This window comes from Pezoporus flaviventris, unplaced genomic scaffold, assembly GCF_033815535.1.
Source record: "Pezoporus flaviventris isolate CSIRO_AGI_PZ_B2104156 unplaced genomic scaffold, CSIRO_AGI_Pfla_v1 ptg000068l, whole genome shotgun sequence".
Classification (NCBI taxonomy): Eukaryota; Metazoa; Chordata; class Aves; order Psittaciformes; family Psittacidae; genus Pezoporus; species Pezoporus flaviventris.
Genome location: NW_026892616.1, coordinates 2,906,227 through 2,921,606, shown reverse-complemented (window position 1 = coordinate 2,921,606; position 15,380 = coordinate 2,906,227). Strand labels below are relative to the sequence as shown.

The 15,380-nt window shown below is 41.6% G+C and overlaps 1 protein-coding gene across 3 annotated transcripts in view; it reads left to right on the top strand.

Moving 5' to 3' along the window:
* The first annotated feature begins 7,443 nt into the window (after nucleotides 1-7,443).
* PCDH9 (protocadherin 9) overlaps nucleotides 7,444-15,380 on the top strand; it is a 697,615-nt gene continuing 689,678 nt past the window's right edge. For all 3 annotated transcript variants that reach the window (XM_061471803.1, XM_061471801.1, XM_061471804.1), the window contains exons 1-2: nucleotides 7,444-8,008; nucleotides 9,238-12,407. In XM_061471803.1, the coding sequence (XP_061327787.1) occupies nucleotides 9,372-12,407 (3,036 nt within the window). In that variant the 5' untranslated portion in view covers nucleotides 7,444-8,008; nucleotides 9,238-9,371. The remainder of the gene's footprint in view (nucleotides 8,009-9,237; nucleotides 12,408-15,380) is intronic.

The following is a 15,380-nucleotide window of genomic DNA, read 5'->3' as shown; positions in this document are numbered from 1 at the left end:
ACAGAAACATTGATAAGGAAGAAGACAAAATTACTAACTTTGATGAAGTTTGTGTTGAAGTACCTGCCACTTGTCAACATGGGAGGCAGAAGCAGTGATTTATTAGTAATAAAAAAAAAGAAAACCAATGAAACTCTCTTACTCTTCTTCTAAACTGTTTTCTGACTATGAATATCCACTGACTTCTCATGTTGAGAAATTACTGCCCCATTATTTTGTGTTATTTTTGTAACTTGTCACATACATGATAACACATATTTTACTTTAAGAGTTTGAGTAACTTCTGTCTGTTAAGGAACCTTGCCAGTAAAGTCACTGAATGGAACAGTATCTATGGAGAAGTCAAATTGTGGTCATTTAGATTTTCTTTCTGTTGTTTAGAATCTAAATATTTTTACGATATTGAAGAGAATGTAAATGAATGCACAGATATTTGGTGATGTTTCCTATTCCCTGAACCCATACCAAACACAGACCTTTAATTTCCCCTGCAGAAAAGGACTTGGGGATGCTGGTTGATGAGAAACTGAACTTAAGCCAGCAGTGTGTGCTCACAGCCCAGAGAGCCAACCATATCCAGGGCTGCATCAAAAGGAGCATGACCAGCAGGTTGAAGGAGGTGATCCTGCTCCCCCTCTACTCTTGTGAGACCTCATTTGGAGTACTGTGTACAGTTCTGGTGTCTTCAACCTAAAAAGGACATGGAACTGTTGGAGCAAGTCCAGAGTTGGTCCACAAGGATGATCAGGGGGCTGGAGCACCTCCCGTATGAAGATAAGCTGAGAAAGTTGGGCCTGTTCAGCCTGGAGAAGTGAAGGCTGTGTGGAGACCTCATAGCAGCCTTCCAATATCTGAAGGGGGCCTACAGTGATACTGGAGAGGGACCCTTCATCAGGAACTGTAGTGACAGGACAAGGGGTAATGGGTTTAAACCTGAGGGGAGATTTAGGTTAGATATAAGGAAGAAGTTCTTTATTGTGAGGGTAGTGAGGCATTGGAATGGGTTGCCCAAGGCAGATGTGAATGCTGCATCCCTGACAGTGTTCAGCGCCAGATTGGATGGAGTCTTGGGTGACATGGTTTTGTGCGAGGTGTCCCTGTCGATGGCAGAGGGGTTGGAACTAGATGATCGTAAGGTCCTTTCCAACCCTAACTATTCTGTGATTCCATAATTCTGTGAATTTACCCCCACTGTTTTAATGAGAGTAATTTCATTTGGATTAATCCTTTATTTCAGGCTCAGCTCTGCATTGGCACTCTGCAGAATTCTGACTTCCGTATCAAGAGGAGCACTGAGAGGAATTAGCCTCCAGAAAGTCAAAAATACATCAAAGTACTTCCCTAGAACATGGTGGCATGTACAGAGTTGGGGTACTGCCACCTATAGGAGGAAGTCACATATCTTTTACTGCTTTTGAGCCTTGAAGACCAAAGCTTCTTCAGAATCACAGACATGCTACTGGGGCATGGAAGAGGGATGCAATTCATGGATCTGTGGTCTTCCCTTCAGTGCATATACATGGTAAATAGATGCGCATAATCTGATCAATGAAGGGTGTAGCTCTTGACATATTTCTATCATCAGAACACAAAACATACCAAAGCCAAAATACAGACCCTCAAAACCATATATCACTTGGTTTAACTGGAATCTAAGAAAAGTGAAAGTGTTAGAAATAAGAAGAACCTATCACAACAGCACAATGCTTTTAGACAGAAATTAGCCATCTGTCTGCCTTCCTATCTGTAATTTAAAGAATGAAGCTATGTCTATGTCAAACAAGTATTTTTTTTTCCCCAGAGGACACAGAGTTTAATCAAGCTTCATTACCTTAGTAACCTTTTTGTAAATGGTGAGGCATAACTGACTTCAGAGTAGGACTGAAAAACAGAAGATATTTAGGTTCAAATCTGGATGTAAAGATGTCAATCTCACTAATGAAAGTTAGCGTGAGTATATATATTGATTTTAAATTGAGCATTTTTCTATTTTCTGTGCAAGCAAGGAACAGGTCAGACGTTGAAAGCAGAAAAGCAAAGTAAATGCCTGAAGGAGGTCTCATTCCGTGCTTTAGGTCTCATTCTGATCCTGTCAACATTTCATCAGCATAACTCCATCAGTCAGATTTACACTACTGTTTTGATGGAAATGAAAATGATTTAGTAAAGCTTTCTTCAGACATTGTTTTGTCTGAAAACCTTTATACTTCCTTTATTTTCCTTTTTTGTTCTCCCATTTTTAAACAATAAAGCATCAATAAGACGTCAGTTTATTTGCAGGTCTTGGAATATTTTCACCTTGCACAAAAGCACAGTGGTTGGAATCTGCCCCTATATTCTGATTCATCAGTTACTTTCATCATAATAAATAAGGGTAGCAAACAATGTAACTTTTTTTCTTTTTGTGCCACATGCAATTACATCTCTTTTAAGTGGTCTGATAATTGCATTTTAAATGGCACTTGTTTATTATTCTCTTTTTGTCATATCCAAATTGATTTTCATTGTTTTACTAAATACTAACTAAAGCCCTGTGAGGGAGAAAAAAGCCCCGGTTTCAAGCAAACAATTCAAGTCTGTAAGTTAATCTGTACCTTTACATAAACAGCAATAATTAATGGGAGTTCGGCACCTTGCTGTACTGTGCAGTGACAAGGATCAAACAGTTGCACTGCAAAATGCCAGTTTTCAGCTTGTGCACTTGTAGACCCTTCAGACCATGAACTGACATTTGCAATCTTTGTCAGACCACAGCAAAAAAAAAAAAAAAAAAAAAAGGAAAATCCAGTTAAATTTAGTTCTGCCATTCAAATGGAATGAAGGTCATCACCTGCCCTGTTTCTGATTTGATTATCCAGGGACTGAGATTGTTTTCCTAAAGAAAGACACATTAAAAGGGCCTGATTCTGCAACTACTGGCCCATCTCAGCAGCTCAACTTGCTTAAATTATTCATCATTAACTGACTTAGCTATTGCTGTTTATTTAAGAGTGGAGATTAATATATAGTCCAGAACTGTTTGCTTAAGTGTTTTTCCTTTGCTAGAGCTCTCATAACCATTCTGAAAAACAAATATATTTTGAAATTATGAATATATTAAATAAATATCATTTATAATTCAATTACCTGGCTTTTTGAAATGCTGTAGTTATGTATGGTTTACATTACTCAAAATATTTTTATTGACTTCATTTAACCACTCATGTAAATAAAGACTTCAGGTTCAATCGCTACACCCAAGAGAAAAAGAAAACTCTGAAGCAAGCTCCTGAAATCCAAACTATTAGGTGGATAAAATCCAGACAAAAGCAGAATGCTTGTAAGGACAAACATGCTTGTAAGGATATACAGAAAACATAAGCTCCACAATCCTCTTTGCATGCTGATCCCACCTTTGTGATGTTCTCGTCTCTTGTATTCACAGAATACCTGAAGTTTGGGGGATTAAGAGGCGGATAAGCATATTTTTTTTGGCCCAGTACTTCTTGTAAGTGGATTTTTCTGAGGTTACCCTGAGACTGACTTGTGGTAGAAGCCTGAGTCAAGGACAGAGCAATGCCAGTGCTAGTCTGAGCAGAGCAAACGTCTGTCCTGGGGAGGTGGACTACTTCATAGATTAAATACTATCTGTAACAGGGACAGTCCTCACTTCTTACCTGCCACACTGAACTCCAGAACTCTTCTCTTCACGGGGACAGTAACATCAGGAGCAATCTAAAGATCTCAGCAGAACCGGCAATTTGGCCTTGAGTATTTCCTACAGGAAATAGGACCAAGGCTGTATTTGCTAATGATTTAAGCAACATTTAAGACACAAGGCCTCCATGGATAATATTAAGGACTGCTAAATAGCTAGCATATAACCTGCTATTTGAACACACAAGCAAATGTTTATAAAGCATTTTTTCACCATGCTGGACCAAAGAACAGATGTGAGAGGTGCACCATAGGTCAGGTTCCAGCATTGCAGTGCGATGGCATGAAGTAAAAGAGCTCACTCATTAGCATATGAATCAGCTCTCCATAGAAAGTGGTAGAACTGCAGGAGAGGAAAAGCCATTTTGCTTTAATAATAACAGCCTGTAAGAGGCAATCCCAGGTACAAAATGATCAAGTGACCAGAGCCAGTTCAGTGAAGAATGACAGCATTTTATGCTCAACACTTCAAGATTAAAGTCTTTCGTTAGCTAAGCATAATGTGAATCAGTTTCATGTATAATGTATTGTGTGAGCCTGTACCCAGTATGATACAATGTAAGCAATTCCATTTAGTGCAATTTGACTATAGCTAGTACAGAATAACTGGAGTCAGTTTCTAGCATGCTAGAATTTGAATCAAATATGATATGGAAAAGAATTTGATACATAATAATATGGAGGCAAAGATAACAAGCAATGATGTGAATGAATAGTTAATATGCTATAATACAGAAGTCCTTTTAATAGGTTATGATGTGATTAGGAGTCCAGTGTTCTTATATGCAGATGAAAGCCTAATACATCATGGTAAAGAAGACTATTAAGGAACTGTATAAATAATGGTACATAGCTGCATTTGAGGAAAGCACAACCTCAAATACTGCAGTTTTCTCAATCTAAAAGTGAGGGAGTAAACATTTACTGGAGGATAAAACATTGCTACTCAAGTGAACATGGGAAATGTTCCAGAGCAGTTCCTCGCATTTCAGGGGCAGGGTAATGTGGCACTGGGTTATTCCAACTCCTCCTCAAAACCCCAGCCCTTTCTCTTAATTTTCTCCCACTGCCAGAAGCAGTTCTGACAGTTGTAGCCCCTTTGATACTCTGGGCCTCTATTTTACAATCTGCTGTGCAAATACTATGGTCTGAAGACCTCCTCTTCCATAAGGTTAATAATGTATGATTAGTTAAAGAACTACAGCACTTTATAGCAAGTACATAAACATTAACATGGCAGATCCACACGTAAACATCTTTGGCTTTCTAAAACAACTTCAGAAAAATGCAAAAATATGCTACTGTTGTGACTGTGTTGGGTTTAAATCCAACAGCCGCTAGTTCACTGGAATTTCACTTTTTTTCCCTCTTGCTAGCTTTTCATGAGGCTAACCCTGTGCACATGGGAAGGGCTCATTTATGAGCATGTGCTAATCAGTTCTGACTACAAGTTAAAGTCATCCCTGAGCAAACAGAAAACTATTCAGCTTAGCAATAAAGTTAAATAATTATTACCAGGCTATGTGATGTGACTACAATGTGACATTGAAATGACTATGGTGTGATTAGAATAAGAATGCTATATGTCTGGGATGTTACTAGAATGAAGCTATAAAACGTCTGTGATGCCATACTGCTGTGATACGACTAGTGTCAGGAAAAATGTGTGCATTATTAACGCATACATAAACATGCCATATTTCAGAAGCAGTCTGCATTACACAGAATGCTAGTAGTTCTAATTATCTTTGTTATTAATGGCTGCTCTGCTTTGGATTTTAAAAGACAAAAAGAATTGCATGCTTAATTCATTCACAGAATTCTTTTCCTAAGTGGTTTGGTAATAAGATTGCTCCTTCATGTCACTTGCTTGACTTTCAATGCTGGGGCTCTAGCCATCCTTCCTGTATTACACAATGAACATTTTTCTTGAACTATTATTAGATTCAATAATAGCAATTCTGTTTGCTGCCATTACTTGATGTCATCAAAACCAAGATCAATTTTTCTATGTGTGTCTGTAACAGGAGTCTTTTGGACACAAATACAAAGCACAGCAAAACTAAGTGTTTAATCTTTACACATCGTAGGATTACAGGATGTGCGATGTTTTGCACATACAGCATCTGCATCTGCTTGACTAGCGAGGATATGTACATTTATCAGTGTGTACCTCACAATACCAAGCCATGCAAATTACTGACCTCTGACAGATAACAAGCAGCTTCCACCACCAGTTAACAGCGTGTTGTATGTGCAGACGCATATAGGAGTCTGAAGGTAGAAGCCTGCCTCTGAAAACATAAAATCTTGACAGTGGAAACTCGGGGTTTTTTTACTTGGCCAATGCGATTGGCTGAAAATGTGTATATTATCTGGATATAGTGCCGCGTACAGAAAAAGTCAAATGCCAATCTTATCTTTGGTTTTTGTACGCATGTATATTTGAAAGCAGCAACCAGCGTGGCCACGTACCTGGGCATATTGAATTGGGTAAGTACTGTGTCATGCAGCTCGGAAGTTCAAGCTGAGAAAAGCTAGCCATTAAAAACACAGTCAAACGAAGGTTCATTCATGCTTCAGAAAATGTTGAAAAAGGCACTACATATAATGCACTAGACTATAATCATCATCTTGTCACACTTTTGAGGTCACTCATATCGCAATACATTGGCATTTTATTACACTGTCTTCCAGGTGTGTGATGCTTCTTTGTGGCTAGCTGGGCAATTTACCTGTGTCATTTATGGGGAAGGCGAAACAATCACTTTTATTATTTATCAAACCGGAGGGAGAATGTTTCCCCATTCAACGTTTAAGCAGACAAACCCCGAACCAGCAGAGCAGCTCACCCCCTCCTTCAGCACGTATCTCGGCTGACCCTTCGGGAAGGGGAAGGAGAAAGGTGTGCGGCCGTAAATGGGCGCCGAGACGGGGCTGGAGTCAGAGTCTTGTTAATTATAAATGAAAAGCCATGTATTAAACATAAGCTCGCACCGCGCGGAGGCGGGCCGGGACACAGTATTTCCTCCGGGCCTGCGCGGCGCCGGGCGGTGGACCCGCGCCACGCTGCGGAGGCTGCGCGGACACCGCGCGGACACCATAGGTCTGCTACGGCCCCGCTCCCCCACGCAATGGGGACCCAGCACGCTCCAGATCACACGCAAATCTCTCCAAAACCCCCACCACCAACCCCAACCTGCATCAAACCCTTACTTCCCGGGCACTCCTAGGGGGACTCTCAAGCTCGACGACCCTTTAAGCCCACCGGGGTGGCACCGGACCCTGGTGCGCTCCCCTTAAACCCTTCCATCCTTCCCCCGCCGCGCTGCGCCCCCGACCGCAGAGCTCCCTCCCGCCGGATCGCCGCGACACCAACTCCACGCCCGCCTCCGCGTACACCCTCCCGCTTTTCCCCGTCCTCAGTCTCCGCGGCGCAACGCCGCACATCCCCCCGCACCCTTCCGCAGATCGCTGCGCGTCCCGGCTGCACGCCAACCCCCAGCCGCCCAGGGGAGCGACGTGCCCTTCTGCCAATGGCAGGGCCGCGTTCCGCCCATGCCCCGCCCTTGGCAGTACGGGCCAATGGGGTGCGGCGGGAGGGGCGTTCCGGTGTTGCTCACACCCTCCCTCTGGGCTTATTGAGAGTTATATCAAGAATTTCGGCTCAGAGAGACGAGAGAGCGTGTGGCAAGGGGGGAGGGAGAGAGGCTGGGAGGGAGGAGAAAGAGGAGGCGGCGGGGGGAGAGTGCCTCGCTTCCTCCCGTCACTAGAGCAACAACCTATTAGGATTTCATTTTTTTATATTTTTTTTTTTCTGAATTCGTGGGCTACTATCGCCCTAGAGATAAAGAGGGAGAAGAGAACCACCGCCAGACCAACTCCTGTCATTTCCAGTAAGAAGTTGCACGCTTCACGTAGCTGCCTCTTGCTCTACTGAGAGGGGTATGGGAATTGCGTGCAGTGCAGAGTGGAAAATACCCCCCGTCTAAAGAAGTGCACCGGATTCTTTTTTTTTTTTTTCCCTTTTTTTCCTCTCGCTGTTTGTTTGGGTAGTTACGTGCGCGTTTAACACCCAAAGGATCGTCGTTTAACGGGAATAAAATGTGGAGAGGATGACTGACGGCAGAACTGGGAATTTGTTCCCTGGAGTTGCTGCTTTGCCACCCCGAAGCAACACATACCTCGAGGAGGAAGCGTTTGGCAGCTGCTAATTTCTCCAAAACTGGTGGTTTACCAGATGCATTGTGCTGTATCTGCTGGAACAGATCACTGCTTAGCCGCAGCAGATCCTCAAAGGTAGACGACCAACGTAAGTGCAAAGTTACCCATACACTGTACTGCATTTGATTTAAAGAAAGAGAAAAAGCCACCTCGCAGTATATTTATCTAGGGAAAGGATCAGTGTTTCCTATTCAGTTGATGTTGGTGGCAAAATCTCACCTACTCGCTGTCTCTGCATCCCTACCTGCATCACTCTGATGGAAGTAATCACGGGCACCGTGCAGCTTAATGCAGATAAGATTAGTGCTTAAGGGCTGCCCGGTTCCGCCGAGCTGTAGGTGCTGGCAGCCTTGCACCCAGATAATTCGTGGTTAGCACAGCATGCAAGCAGAAGTCTGTCTGTTGCTTTCTCTTTTTTCTTTTTTTTTTAATATATTTTTTTTATTCCTTCATGTGCATTATTAGTCTGCAGTATTTATGTGTGGCAGCTGTTAATACCATCCTGAAGGGAGATCAGTGTCAATGGGGAAAGGCTGCACCTTTTTCTTCCTCTCATCATCAGAGAAGATAATCCATCCCCCCCCCCCCCATCTGTAAGCATGCTGGCTGCTCCTAAGTTACATTTGGAATTTCCAGCCTCCTTATTTAGACTGTGTTTAAAAACAACCAAATAAAGTTTAAGGTTATTAAACAGAAAGAGAAGTATCCAACATCTGGAGGGGAAACACTGAGCTGAGAGTGTAAGAAACTGTAAGTCCTGTTATTGTCTCATCAGTTAACAGGGATATGAAGTAGCCAGTGACGACTGCTGCAGCAGCAGCATGTCCGGGTGGTTATTTCCCAGTATGATAGCTATAGAGAGGGATGCAAGACACAAGAAGCAGAGAAAAATCTCGTTAGTAAGAGCTAAAAAATACGTGTGGAAGCAAACAACAAATTACATTTGGCAACTGACATAGCAGTTAAAATCCAGAAGTATTGTGGGAAGATTTTTCACTTGCACCAAATGACTGGGTGGAGGAGGGTAGAGGGGAATGCACATTTATGGATTACACAGTGTGCCAAGAAATTATTCTGAAAGTACGTGTCAAAACAGTAGATACCCTCAAAACTGCAAGTAGTCATTTCCGTCCTCGCTCTGTGCAAATGCAGCAGACGGGATATTGGTGCATTTGTCCGGAGGGTTTGCTTGTAAAAGGGAGAAGTAGGAAAATGTACTGCTGCAAGTGTGCATTGCAAAAACAATATTAGTTTGAGATCGTGGATCTGTCATTCATAAAAAAACAATAATGCTGTTCTGTGTGGTTGTGTTGACAGTGCTGTCTCCAAGTAAGAAATGAGATGTAATGCATCCTGCAGTCCATGCATGCCTTCTCTTGCAAATTGCGCATCATTCTTCTCTGGAAACCTTTAAGTCCTAAAATCCGGGCAAAGAGAATAAAAACATTATCATGGACCTGAGAAATTTTTACCTGTTGGCTGCTTTGATTGCCTGTTTGAGGCTGGATTCTGCTATAGCTCAAGAACTTATTTACACTATTAGAGAGGAGCTTCCTGAAAACATACCCATAGGGAACATACCAAAGGACCTGAACATTTCTCATATCAATGCTGCCACGGGGACCAGTGCCAGCCTTGTCTACAGACTGGTGTCTAAAGCAGGGGATGCGCCTTTGGTCAAAGTGTCCAGTAACACTGGGGAAATCTTTACGACATCTAATAGAATAGACAGAGAAAAACTTTGTGCTGGAGCTTCATATGCAGAAGAAAATGAGTGTTTCTTTGAACTTGAAGTGGTGATTCTCCCCAATGACTTTTTTAGGCTGATCAAAATAAAAATCATTGTAAAGGATACTAATGACAATGCACCTATGTTTCCATCTCCTGTCATCAATATTTCCATCCCAGAAAACACTCTGATCAACAGTCGCTTTCCAATCCCGTCAGCAACAGATCCTGACACAGGTTTCAACGGTGTGCAGCACTATGAGTTGTTAAATGGGCAGAGTGTGTTTGGACTGGATATTGTAGAAACTCCAGAAGGAGAGAAATGGCCTCAGCTGATTGTGCAGCAGAACTTGGACAGAGAGCAAAAGGACACCTACGTGATGAAAATCAAAGTGGAAGATGGAGGTACCCCTCAGAAATCCAGCACAGCCATCCTGCAAGTCACAGTAAGTGATGTCAATGATAACAGGCCAGTGTTTAAAGAGAGTCAAGTAGAGGTTCACATACCAGAGAATGCCCCTGTAGGTACCTCTGTAATTCAGCTTCATGCTACTGATGCAGATATAGGAAGCAATGCAGAAATCAGATACATTTTTGGTGCCCAAGTCGCCCCTGCAACCAAAAGATTTTTTGCTTTAAACAACACCACAGGGCTGATTACAGTTCAGAGGTCCTTAGATCGAGAAGAGACTGCTATTCACAAAGTGACAGTGCTGGCTAGTGATGGTAGCTCTACACCAGCCCGGGCCACTGTTACCATCAATGTCACAGATGTAAATGATAACCCTCCTAACATAGACCTCAGGTACATAATAAGTCCCATCAATGGCACAGTGTACTTATCTGAGAAAGATCCCATCAATACAAAGATTGCCCTAATTACAGTTTCAGATAAGGACACTGATGTGAACGGCAAAGTGATCTGTTTCATTGAGAGAGAGGTCCCCTTCCACTTGAAGGCGGTTTACGACAACCAGTACTTATTAGAGACCTCTTCCTTGTTGGACTATGAGGGCACCAAAGAATTCAGCTTTAAAATTGTTGCTTCTGATTCTGGCAAACCCAGTTTGAACCAGACTGCCCTGGTAAGAGTTAAACTGGAGGATGAAAATGACAATCCTCCGATTTTCAGCCAGCCTGTAATTGAGTTGTCAGTTTCTGAAAACAATCGGCGTGGTCTATACTTAACAACTATTAGTGCCACAGATGAAGACAGTGGGAAAAATGCAGACATTGTGTATCAGCTTGGCCCTAATGCCTCCTTTTTTGATCTGGATCGAAAGACAGGAGTTTTGACAGCCTCCAGAGTTTTTGACAGAGAAGAGCAGGAGCGTTTCATTTTCACTGTTACAGCCCGAGACAATGGCACCCCTCCTTTGCAGAGTCAAGCAGCCGTAATTGTTACTGTGTTGGACGAAAATGACAACAGTCCCAAATTTACTCATAACCACTTCCAGTTTTTTGTATCAGAGAACTTACCAAAGTACAGCACAGTGGGGGTGATCACAGTGACTGATGCAGATGCTGGGGAAAATAAAGCAGTGACCCTTTCCATCCTGAATGACAATGAAAACTTTGTGCTGGATCCATACTCTGGAGTTATAAAGTCCAATGTTTCCTTTGATCGAGAACAGCAGAGCTCCTACACTTTTGATGTTAAGGCAGTGGATGGAGGGCAACCTCCTCGCTCTTCTACAGCAAAAGTAACCATAAATGTCATGGATGTTAACGATAACAGCCCTGTTGTCATCTACCCACCTTCTAACACTTCTTTTAAGCTAGTGCCACTCTCAGCAATTCCAGGATCTGTGGTAGCTGAAGTCTTTGCTGTGGATATAGACACTGGCATGAACGCTGAGCTTAAATACACAATTGTAAGTGGAAATAACAAGGGTTTGTTTCGGATTGATCCAGTGACAGGTAATATCACTCTGGAAGAAAAACCGACTCCTAATGATGTGGGGCTGCATCGCTTAGTTGTCAACATAAGTGATTTGGGTTATCCCAAATCCCTGCATACTCTTGTGCTTGTGTTCTTGTACGTAAATGATACTGCTGGAAATGCCTCTTATATTTATGACTTGATACGCAGGACTATGGAAACACCTTTGGACCGGAATATAGGGGACAGTAGCCAACCCTACCAAAATGAGGACTATCTCACAATCATGATTGCCATTGTGGCGGGTGCCATGGTTGTCATAGTGGTGATATTTGTCACTGTTCTTGTTCGCTGTCGCCATGCATCCAGATTCAAAGCCGCCCAGAGGAGCAAGCAAGGTGCTGAGTGGATGTCTCCCAATCAGGAGAACAAGCAAAACAAGAAAAAGAAAAGGAAGAAAAGGAAATCTCCAAAGAGCTCTCTTTTGAACTTTGTGACCATTGAGGAGTCCAAACCTGATGATGCAGTACATGAACCTATCAATGGGACAATAAGCCTTCCAGCGGAGCTGGAGGAGCAAAGTATAGGAAGATTTGATTGGGGCACAGCACCACCAACAACCTTTAAGCCTAACAGTCCTGATCTTGCCAAGCATTACAAATCTGCCTCTCCACAGTCTGCTTTTCATCTCAAACCTGACACTCCAGTTTCAGTGAAAAAGCACCATGTGATTCAGGAACTCCCGTTGGACAACACCTTTGTTGGTGGTTGTGACACCCTTTCCAAACGCTCTTCCACTAGTTCAGATCACTTCAGTGCCTCAGAGTGCAGTTCCCAAGGAGGCTTCAAGACAAAGGGCCCCTTACACACCAGACAGGTAAACGAGCACTTTTACTGGTCTATAAGTACTGCATACAAGTGCCCAATCAACCAGTATTAAAAGTGCCCCCGTGTTGTGGTTTGTTTGTTGTTTGTTTCAGTCTAATTTCACTTAGTTACGTCATGGGGGGAACAAAAAAAGCCCAACAAAATCAAACAACCAAAAAAAATCGACCCCTTTATCATTTACCTGGGGCTTAACCATGCATTTATGCAATGCCTCTGATACTTTGGGTTTTGAAGAATACTGGTTGTAAAAGGACTATTATGCATGTGCACATACATGTGCTTATACAAAACTGAAAAATAAAAAGACTTTTTTTTTTCTCCCCAATATATGACTATCCAAATGTAAAAGCTATTGAAGAAGAAAAACAGCTTCCTTATATGCTAAATTTCAGTCAGAAAATCTGAGTGTTTCAAGATTGAAGGGGTATGTACCTTCAGTTTCAAATTTCAAAGTGAGTTGGCTTGAGTTTCTTTCACAGTTCATTCTGCTTTGGAATCTTGCTAAGTTAGTGTTACTAAAGGGGTTAAATATTTTTTACCCTTAACAAAGACAGCCAAATCTCCAAGCTACTTCATCTGTGAAGCACGTGGTTTGTTGGTAGGATATAACTAAGCCATACAGAAGTCTTCCTCTGTTTTGTGTTCAAAATGATTTTGTTGTAATAGATGAAAGTTGGTATCGCATAGACAGTTTGTTGCATATTTTAAAAAATGGCCAAAGCATACTTTTGAAAATAATGCATTCTCTGAATACATCTGAATTATGCAGGAAACAAAAAAAAGCACATTGTAAATATTTTCTCCGTAATGCGTAAACGATCTGTCATATTTTGTTTTAAACTGTGAAATACACCATGTGAAGAGGGATTAGGAGGCTGAGAAACTCATATTTCGACCAAATCCAATATTAGGTGTCTTTTTCTTTTTTTTTTCCCTTCTCCTTAGGTCTAATAATTCCTTGCTAATAAAGATTTAAACGCGGTGCTGTCTAATTTATTTTGTTGGTGCTTGTCTCTTGGCGCTGGGTCGTCGTGCCGGCTCAGCCTGTAGATGGCGCTGAGGTACCACGTCGCCGGCGCTGGCCCGGTGCCAGCCCTGCAGTAGCTGGGGAATGGGGGATGGAAGGGGAAGTGAAAGGAAGGAAAAAGAGGGATCAAGCCAATATTACAGCCAAAGAGCCTGTTATTTAATGAGAGTTGCACTGGGGCGGCCAGTAGTTAAGTTTGTGTGTTTGCAAGGCAGCATCCTCAGCACTTCACTTTGGCTTGCGCTGACTTCGTAGGTGTTAGGAGCCACGTTCATATTCCCCTGGCACTGTATTCTCCAAGTGACTGTGATTTGTCTGAATTTATTAGGGATATGAATCCTAGAGAATCAAGTGAGATGCATTTAGGCTTGTCTTTGCAAAAGGAATTTGACAGTATCCAAGTTTAGGGTAAAGTCATCCTATTGCTGTTGCATTAGCCTTATCTGAGATGAATGTGATGTTCCCAGAACTGTGTCTTGACTTTGGGTTGTCTGTAAGGTGTCACACTAACAAGATGCTAAGAATAAAACAAGCACTTTTAAGGCAGTTCTTCTAAAGTAACTGCTCTAAAACAACTCGTACTTACAGTGAGACATTGGAAACATTGCAGTAGATTCTCATGAAACCTTAACCTTTCTAAAGATTTTAAGGGTAGAATCCCAGAGCCATTTTCAGGCTGTTGCACTGTAGCTTACACATACTGTCAGCATAAGTTAAAAAAAAAAAAATTTAAAAAGAAAACCCAACAAATTTATAGAAGAGCTCTGCATAACCTGTGAATAATCAGATGAAGCTTTCTTCCCAGTTTTAGTTAAATGTTAACACCCACAACCCACACTTTCCTTTTCTGTTCTGAAAGCTTTAATTAGCTTTCCAAACTGTATTTAGGAATCTCAAACTTAATCCCCCACAACATTTACAGGCAGTTAAGACCCCAAAAATTATTTACCTGGCAGAATGTATAAATTCCACGCAGTGCAATTGAATGGGGGGGGGGGGGGAGAGGGAGAAGAAGAAGGAAGGAAAGCTGAACAAAAAATACTAATAGTATTCTCAGTTTTACCTGTGTTACTTACATTAACATGTACATGGTTTCGGTTTAATAATAGTGTCAGTCAACATACCTGTATATGGACCTGATTCAAATTCCACTGAAGTTTTATAGAATTCTTTTTGAAGTCAGCAGATACTCATGTGATTTGAAGCACTCCCTGCAAAAACTTGCATGTTACTGAAAATACAACTTTTTCTTAGGCAGACACTTATCTTAACTGAGCTTCTGTATTTTTATTCCATGGGGAAAGGAGATAATGTCCTTCCCCCACCCAGTGAGGAGAGTTACAGGACATAACATTTTTCAGCCCTCTTGTCACTTTTGGCTGGAGGAGTATAGCCAGCAATGGTAGTAGTCATTAGCAGCCTTCTTATTATTCTGTCTGTAATTCCTGAAATTAGGTTGCATTTTAGCTAATATTCAGTTATCAGAGGAGTTAAATACACTTTCATAAGTGTTTTGGGGTTAGATTTGTGATAGTGTATGGCTTTAAACAAAGTATTCAGACTTAAAAATATTACTGAATAGTAGTGTTTGCTAGTGCCATAGTGTCTGAAAAACATTTCTGAAAATTCCTTTAGGAAGAGATGTTTATTAGTTCTGTGCTACTGTACTGTTTTCTTGAGATTTAGTGTAATTAATTTCTCTGTATTTAATGTTAAAGTTGAATTAAGTTACCTGTATATTCCACAAGTTTTCTTTTTGTGTTTTGCAAAGGGTGAGGGAATTGAGGAGGATGTTAAGATAGGGAAAGAAGAAACAGGGTTAACATATATCTGAGAAATACTAGCATCCTCCATTTTTGCTTGCAGTTTCTTTCAGTCCAAGGTAAATACACATGCAATGTATCTTGCAGATACATTAATAGAGCTGAGACCTAA